Source organism: Athene cunicularia (assembly GCF_003259725.1).
Source record: "Athene cunicularia isolate RWA chromosome 7 unlocalized genomic scaffold, athCun1 chr7_part1, whole genome shotgun sequence".
In the NCBI taxonomy this organism is placed as follows: Eukaryota; Metazoa; Chordata; class Aves; order Strigiformes; family Strigidae; genus Athene; species Athene cunicularia.
In genome coordinates this window covers 8668049-8677058 of record NW_020799107.1, presented here as the reverse complement: position 1 = coordinate 8677058, position 9010 = coordinate 8668049, and the positions used below count along the sequence as shown (strand labels likewise).

Below are 9010 nucleotides of genomic sequence, written 5' to 3'. Positions count from 1 at the left end.
TGGAGAAGGCGCTGAGCTGCTCCCGCTGGTAACGGGTGCCCCCCTTCCCCTTTCCGCTGCGGCCGTTGCGTCCCGGCTGCCGGCAGGCGAGCGGGGCCGCCGCCGGCACTATGCCCGCAGATGGTAAAATGTCGCGTTTCTCCTTCCTCTGCCCACAGCGCCGGCGTCCTGCGGCAGCCCGTGTCCCTGGGGCGGTGCGAGCACATCTTCTGCCTGTAAGTAGCGCCGGGCTCGGCCGAGGCCCCCGCCCGCCTTGCTGCCAGCTCGGGAGAGAGGGGGGGCGGGCGCCGTTGGTGCTTTCTGGCCGGGGGGCTGAGTGGAAGGCGGGAGCTGTTGCCCTGTAGCTCCGGCTCCCCGCTCTAGGGCGAGTGTCTGGCTTGCTGGTTTAGGCTTCGGGAGGTTGGCCGGGTGTGAAAGGAGACCTCAGTCTGGTGGAGGGGGGAGCCCACTCATAGTGGGGTAGGCGGCGAAAGTAACTTCCAGACCTCGTCATCTCTTAACTCCCTTTTCCTCCCCTCCTAACAAAAACCAGCAGCCTGGAAAGGTGCTTCTTGTTCCCAAGGGGATTTTGTTCTGCTTGAGAGGGTTGGGTGCTGCTTGTCATTGCTTTGGTCTTCTGCTATGCTAATGGCTTTGCTCCTAAAGATCTGCCACCGTAACTTCTTGTAGTGACGTCCATCCGAACATGTTAGGATGAGTACCTTTACTTGTAGCTTGTCAAATAATGTGAGTCTTAAAAAAAAAAAAAAAAATAGCGGTTAGAAACATCCTGCTGACAAAGTAGTTCTGAGGAGGTGGTTGTCACTTGGCCTGTCTTAGGACAACTCGCTGCATTGTCAGTACAGGCGGAGTCTGAAATATTTGTGCCCCAGACCCTCATGGGGAAGGTGGTGTAACCTTCTGTCTGTCCTCTATATCACTATACAAATATGGGGAGTTAAAAGGTCAGCCATATAGCTTAAACATTTTCTCTGCACAGCACAGATGTGAGCTATTAAAATTCTATGCTTGTGACAGTGGAGAGGATAGACACTTTATAACCTCTGCTTGTAGGCCAGACTAGATATTCAGCTTTGCCTCTTGGTAATACCATAGTCACTATGTCAATAAAAGCAGAGGAAACCCTCCCTCCCTCCCTCATGGCTATGTATTCCTTCACTGTCTTCAGCTGCACTTTTCTAATGGGAGCTTAAACTGTTGGAGGCCTGAAGAGTAAAATCCTAAGCAAAAGAGTTTTTTGTTTTTTGAGGAGTAACTGATTATGGGACAGTACGGATGTATTAAAAGACACATAAATGATTTATTTCTGTCCGGACATGTGGGTTCTTTCCCAGCTTTGGCTGTTAATTGCTGTAGAAGATTCTGCCGTCTGAAGCAATTTTCCTGTTTGTACTACCTGTCCACAGAGTACTTAGTAAAATAGCCCTCAGAAGCTTGTACAAGTTTTTTATAAATATGTTCATATCTGTCTAATAAAATGATTTTTTTCTTAGGTGTAGTGTGGATTGCTAAAGGGTAGCGTAAGGGTGGCTTAATAAACATAATCGTTGGGCATCTAAGGCCTTGCTTTATTTTGGATAACTCCAGTGTATTCTAGGTGATAGATTTCAAATACCCACTGTTTGTTGAAGTATTTTTTGTAAGAAAAATTTTCAAAGCATCAGAAGATGATGCAGTTTGCATCTGTAAGGCTGGAAAGAGTAACTAATGGGAGCCTTAAGCACTCTTTAGCAGGTCTTACTCCAGAAAAAGAGTTTATCTGCTGTTACCAAATTATTGTCACACCTGATCTTTTCTCTTTTATGTGCCTGACCTTTAAGTCATCAATTTAATGTATCCTATCCTTTGATGACTGAGTCTTGGATAGGCTATTTTTTTAATGAACCTAAGGAAATTTAGATTAATTTGTTTACAAGCAAATGTGGTCAGGTGTGAATTGAATCAGCAGTATACAGACATGAACTGATTCTGATCCTTTGCTAAAGACAGACATTTATTAATATACACTGGAAGGAGTGGGGTGAATGGCCAGAGCTGCCTTCTGATATATGAAGTGAAATACGTGAAACTAATGAACTGCAATAATCAAGTCACACATAATGTAACTGGTTCTTCCTCAGCATGGGTTTTATTATGGTCAGGAATATTTATTAAGATCAGTTTCTGCAGTTTTGTCTGAGTGTTAGTAGCTACTAAGTTAATGTCATTATCCATTAACTATAAAAACCCAACAGCTAAAAGTAATTAGGAAATGTTGTGGTATAAAAGTCATTCTGCATTTTCTTTGTACAACTTTTTACAGACATGGGAGACCTGAGGCCAACTCTCCTAGAGAACAAGGCCTGGTCAGTTCTTACCTTTGCACCAAGTGATTTGTCAATGTCACCTAGAATATGTCAGAACCAAGACTTGTACTACAGTCTCCTGATCATAGCAGCGTCTTAAACGTGAGGTCCTTTGCCTGCTCAGAGCAGGCTGTTTAAAGCACAAAACACACCTAGCAGCAATTTTACATACCAAATTTCCTGTTCTGGGATTAACTGAAGGCACAATAAATGTGTGGTGTTCAAGGGAGAGATGTCAGTGAAGAGAACAGAGCTGAAAATAACTCTCCTCTTAAGGAAAGTGGTGGTAGTTACAATTCTGGCACTGTTAGCTACTAGTTTTGGGGTATATGATTGTCAACTTCCAAGTCGTTTATATGTTTGGAGTCTAGATGCATAGACTTTGATCTTGCTCTTCAAGTAGCAGTGCCTTGATATTACTGGCATTCAGTTCCTCTGAATGTTTTAACATGATCTGCTCACATTTAATTTTATACGTTTGGCTAGAATTGTGCATGCTACATGCTGGTAAGGTAAAGGAGACTTGAAATTAATTCAGTCGAGTATGTGAAATTAGAACTGGTATTTAATGGGATAGATTGGCGCTGAGATGTAACAGTGGCCCTTGAATGTTGTGGTTCAGATGGCAAGTCATAAGGTCCTCTCACTGGACTAATCAAATGAATAAAAAGTTTTAGGCTGATAGGGGGAGAGTAGTATTACTAAGAAGCTACAAGTGTTAAATGACCTTTATTGATTAAATCTGTTTTTCCCATCCACTCTGCCCTGATCATCTGACATAAATGCTCTGAAAGAGAAGAGTGACTCATAACACCTGCAGATCCTTGTGGGACTTCTTATATGCTCAGACAGGTGAAACCACAGTATCAAGAAAACTTTAAGTAGGAGAAAGGAGAAATGATAGTTTACAATGGGTTGGTTTTCTGTCACTGATTTAAAAATAGAAGGCTGCAGAAGAATAGCCCTATCTTTAGCTGAGTGTAAAAGAATGTGTAGTTTTAACTGTTTGAGCTTAATTGCTACCTGGAGACAAACAGTAATGGAGCTTTAGCATACCTTGAAAATTTGGATCAGCTTGTGAGTCTGTGGGAGTCACAAGATAACATGTCTTTCATGACAGTATGCTGACAAGGCTCTGGACTTGGCTTGCTTAATTATGGCTTGTCATGATAAATATGTCCTCTCCTGCGTTTGTGACTAACTCATACAGGCTTTACAACAATGCTAAAATAAGAGATTCTTGCTGAGCGTTTGGCTGTGAAAAGGTTGATAGCGAGTACAGTAGATAACTTACGCTGGATAATGGATTTTTACATTTGACTTTCAGATCTTGTGTGGGTGACTGTGTTGGCACAGAATGCCCAGTGTGCCACATGCCAGCCTGGGTGCAAGATGCACAGATAAACCGGCAACTAGATAACATGATTCAGCTTTGCAGCAAACTGCGGCGTCTGCTGGGTGCGGACACCTCAGGTAAGAGCAAGCCTGGGTCTCTGATAGACGTTGAATCCAGACCGCTCTGTATCATTTCATGGGCTTTATAGAGAATGAACAGTGCAGCCCTGTTTAAGATTCTGAAAGGCTCTTCCAAATCATGTTTGGAAAATTTGATTTGAAGAGAACTGTCTGTATGGATTGCTCGTTCTTTGAATCTGTTTTACTAAGAAATCTGCATGAGCAGGTTAGTCCATAATTCATTAGAATCTGTCTTCCAAAATTAGATGAAAGTGGAATAGATTCCCAAGTCACATGGCAGTTAGTTGCACAAAGCAGGGGGACAAATCGTCGTATCTTTGCTCTTAGGGCAGCACAAATGTGTAATGTTCTGCAGCACACACTTCTTTATGGGGGCCCCGTTAAAGGATTAACACACATACTTTCTTGCCTCTTGTGTATTTGTGTACTGTCCCAGTAATATTCAGTTTAGGGTTTTTGCGCACAGAAAAAATTATCTGTATTCGTTGCCTAAAAGGGAAAGGAGGCAAGTCTTCAGTCATTTATTTTCTGGTCCCTAACAATCAGCTAGTCAGCTACAATGGCATTTTGTCGTTGCTGACTGTGCTAGAAGATGCAAAGATCATACTCCGGGAATTCATCTCTATCAAATTTTAGGCTGATTGTCAAAGTAGGAAGAAATGAAATGAAATAAGCGTAGGTGAATGTATGTCTCTTCTGCAAGCTCAGAGAGGAGCATTTTATGTAATTCTGAGTTTTAGAAAACATTAATTTAGCTGTCAGATACAGAAAAGGTAATTCTTCCTTCATTGTTGCTTCCTAATATGTTTGTCTGAATTAAAGATTCTTTTTCTAAGTCTAATTCCCTCAGCATCTTCATGTTAATTTATGGGGTAGCTCTTTATTGACATCAAAATGTGTTTAGGTGAGGAGGCTGAAAGCCTGTGTCCAACTGTAAAGGAATACATTTTATATAGATAGAAAATTCTATGGTGATTAAATCCTCTGGAGCATAGAAAATGTAGATGATGGCTTAAATAGGATTTCAGAGAAACATTTTAAATGGTGAAGGCTTTTAAAACATAGTTGAAAGAGAATCTCTGAGAGGAGTTATTTGTGATGCTATAAATAAAGCATTTAAAATACAACATGGTAGTAGTATTATTGATACTGTGTAGATGTTTTGGAGAACTCTTACAGATGGATTAACTCTTAAAAACTGGTCTGATGCTTAACTGTACCAGAAATGGAATAATACATTTAATCCCATAGTTCTTCTAAAATAAAGTTTGCATGATGTGGCTAAACCACAGAACAAAACTACATTCTTTTTATTGTTTCTTGTTCTGATTTAAAAGCAGACACAAAAACTAAAGTTTCCAAGAATGTTTTATTTGGAGCTAAAGTTATGACTGATTTGGGAGCTTACTTTCCATCACTTTTAATCTTTGCAGTGAACTAAGGATTAATGGCCTTTTGGATGTTTCATACTGAGGTTAAGGGGGGAAAAAAACCTCCTGAGCTGGTGGTAGTTCACTGTCAGGAGTGGTTTGGATACATAATTAAATGAGTGCGCATCTAACAACAGTCAATTATTTGTTGTACTATGGCAAACTACAGGATGCTGTAGCTCTAGAGATTTTGTGAGCAAATCCTTTAGGATGTTTTGTCACTCATCTCTGGCAAATCTGTCACCTCCCATAGATGCATGTCTTGAACTTAATGTATACAAATTGAAATATGTTTGAGTTTAGAGAACCAGGGCCTCTTGTTAAAGTGCTGCTTTCATGTTCTTATGGCACTACTTCTGCCACATCCCTGTCAACAATATTTTCTTATCTTTTTTGTTAGAAGGTCAGAAATTGTATTTTATGTTCCACTAAAGGAAACACACAGAAAAATCAATCTTTCTGTGGAGGAAAGGAAGAGCAGCAGTTGAAAAAGGAAACTTTCCATATATTTGTTTTGTATGACTTCTGCATATTTGTTTTATATGCCTTGTTTTGAGACAGTTGTGGCTTGTCTCAAAGCTTCTGTTTGAGATCCTTGTTGACACTGCAGTTTCTAATGCAAATGCATCATACTACCCATTTTAAATCTACGACAGACCTAGCAAATACAGTAAGCTACGTGTGATATCTTTAAAAACAACAGACTACCGTGACTGAAAAGGATAGGGTTAAGCTCATGTGTTGAATAATGCAAGTATAAAAATCCCTGTACTCACAGGTTACACAGCCCACAGCACGCCAGTGGAATGAGGATAGCTTTTTGCCTAACCATGTGTGTTCTAAGAAGCAACAGCAAGTAATTCAGGAAAGACTGCACAAAATGGCTAATGCTTTCCTTGGAAACTGAAGGGAAGCACAGCAAATGGCATTGCAGAATAGTTCTGGGGCCACTGAAGGGCAACTGGTGAACAACAAACCTGACACTGGCTAGAAAATGCAAACTATAGGTAGCACCTGCTGAGTCTCAAAATTAATTGACTTGTTAGACATGTTACAGCCTTAGTCTGTGGCAAGGTGAGGAGAGCTCTCTGACCTTTTTACTGCCTGGCACTGTACCTTTACGAGGAAGCTATCTGGCTGGCAGGCTTCATAGATGGGATATCTTTAGCTCTAATGTTGCGGAGTCCAAGACTTCTTGAGAATTGGAGTTGGTGGGATGATGGGCTTCATAAGTGGGTCATTAGCAAGAACTTGTTGAATCGTGGACATGGTGCATGTAGTATAATAGAGATGAAGAAGTTTGATTTACAGTAATGATTTTGAAAGTGAATTTCTAAACTAGCATATTTTTCTGTGTGATATTCTTTAGAAAGAAGAGATTGTCGTAAATTTTCACAACCATTTATGGGTGATTTTTACCTCAATCTTTGTAAAATAATCTGCTTTGCTCTAACACTGTCAAACGGAAAGCCTTCCTCCCCCCTTCTCATACAGAGCTAGACCTTGCAGGTGTTGGTCGACGCTTCATAATCTCATGTTGATGCTGGTGGACAGTAGGAGAGATTAACTTTTAGTTAACTTTTATATTATCATAATTTAGTTTCACATTTACTGATGTGGAGGGAAAGACGTTGAACTGTTGTAACAGATTACATTGCATTTCATGCACGCTATGACATTTTTCATAATAGCTAAAGATGAGTTTTTGAATAGCTGGAATTTTTCCCTTTTTCCCCCTGTGTTGAATGCTTAACTTGCAAAATAATCATTCTTCAGTGAAGGCACTAATGTTGCACAGATGGTACCAAAGCACTTCCCTTTGATTTTTAATAAGGGACTAGTTTGTCAAAGAGATTTCTCAACTTCTGTTCTGAAACCCATAATAGAGAATAATTTGAAAGGCACACAATGTGCATCATTATATTCCTTTGATGCAGATTAATGATAGCTAAACCACATTTTCTAATTGCTCCTTTTTTCCTGCTCTAGCCTGTTGTACTACAGCAGAGCTTGGAGATGTAGCACTCCAGTTGCAAGGCACTGCGTATCCTAATATTTTTGTCTGCTCTCAACTGTCTTTAAGAAATTCAACTCTAATAAATGTCGGCATTAAGAAACTTCTGCTTATTGTGTGCAAATAAATCTAATTTAGAAATAATTCAGTTAATATATTTGTGTATATGAACATTATGTTTAATGGGTAATGGAGAGTAGATTTACTGCATTTAGTATCGGCTGATTCTAATACTGTTATTGTGGATAGTCTTTACACTATTGCAGTTGCTTAAAATCTAGAATTAGTAAAGCATGCTTTACTGATTGATTTTATTTTTTTTTTTTTTTTTTACTTTGTGCATCTAAAAATTTTGGGATGATACTTCTTAGGTATTAAGAAGACAAATCTTAATCATATCTAGTAATTTTTTCATTCCTGTTGAGATGCAAGCTCTGGCTTCCAACTTGGAGACAGCAAAGAACTCCTTTGGATCGAATTTACTATGAGCAATTTTCTCTGAAGGTAGTTTAACTGTATGCACTTAGCTACCAGATAATACCCTCTTTATATAAGTTAACATTTACATATTAAACCATAAGAACTTCCTTTCAGTTTCTTAGCACTGTGTCTCTTTTTTTTTTTTTTTTTTTTTTTTCTCACAGCTCTGGGTCCATCAAAGGATTAGATTTTCAGGGCGGGCTGGCCATTTGTCCTTATTACTTTTACTCCCTGCCTTGTATGCTTTGGAAACAGAGAAAAGGGGCAGCAGAGTCTAAGAATAATCTTTTTTGCAGATGCTACACAGAACTGTTCAGGCAGAGTTGATGTTAGCTACATATTATTCTAAAGGATGGAGTTACTGAGTAATGGCTGAGAGGCAACAGGCACCCCGGGCAGAAATTGCAGTCTTTTCCCCAGAAGGCTGTGGGGATGCTCTGGGTGTGCTCGGCTGGCCTCTTCATGTGTCTGATCTCTTTCACAGCATGTGTGGCATTTTAATCATGTTCCATTAGGGCCTCCCTGTTATAAAACATGCAACATACTCTTTTACACCTAAAGGAGTTGCATGTGAGGAAAATAATCCTGGAAAAGTATTTATTTGGTGTATTTTCAGCAGGTTTGTAATAACCTGACTAGTAAGTCCCTGCTGAGCAACCAATAATGAACAGATCAGTTTAAGAACCCCCGTGGTTGATTTTTCACAAGCTTTCCTGCTGCCAGAAGTGGTATATACATAGCTTCCAGTGTAAATGCTTAATTGTGTTAGGCTGTTTTAGATCTTACTTCTGAAGGACAGTGCCTTTGAGTTTGTCGCTTGGACTTTAAAGTCTTACTGTGCTATTATACACATCAAAAAGAATTCTGGCCATCACAAAATTGTTGCACAAATTACTTTTGCAAGCTGATTTTTATTCTTGCTCTTAACTTGGAGATGACTCATAGTTCTAGCAAGGTAAATATTTTAGAAGGAAATCTGCTAGTTGTGTAAACAGTGAAGGCGAGACAAGTAAATAGTAACTGTGGTTTATATTTTTGCATCTGTTTGCAATCAAGCTATTACTTTTTTTAGATGTTATAGTCAGAATGAAATTAGATATGATAACTTTCTGAAGGCTAGCTAGTTATGAGATTTCAGTCTCGGTTTCAGGGCTTTTTTTTCTTGTTTGCACCAAGCCCATCCCTACAGAAAAAACCAAATAGCTGCAGTTCTGTACTTGATTATCTTCAGATACCTAAGTGATTGATTAGCTAGCCTCAAGCTA

General features: G+C 39.6%; 1 protein-coding gene across 2 annotated transcripts in view; it reads left to right on the top strand.

Moving 5' to 3' along the window:
* The first annotated feature begins 6 nt into the window (after positions 1 to 6).
* BARD1 (BRCA1 associated RING domain 1) overlaps positions 7 to 9010 on the top strand; it is a 44770-nt gene continuing 35766 nt past the window's right edge. Inside the window, exons 1-3 of one of the 2 annotated variants that reach the window (XM_026853086.1) lie at positions 7 to 28; positions 159 to 215; positions 3673 to 3818. In XM_026853086.1, coding sequence (XP_026708887.1) covers positions 3719 to 3818 — 100 coding nt within the window. In that variant the 5' untranslated portion in view covers positions 7 to 28; positions 159 to 215; positions 3673 to 3718. Of the gene's footprint in view, positions 29 to 105; positions 216 to 3672; positions 3819 to 9010 lie in introns of those variants that run through there. The other variant, XM_026853085.1, reaches the window with a different exon arrangement.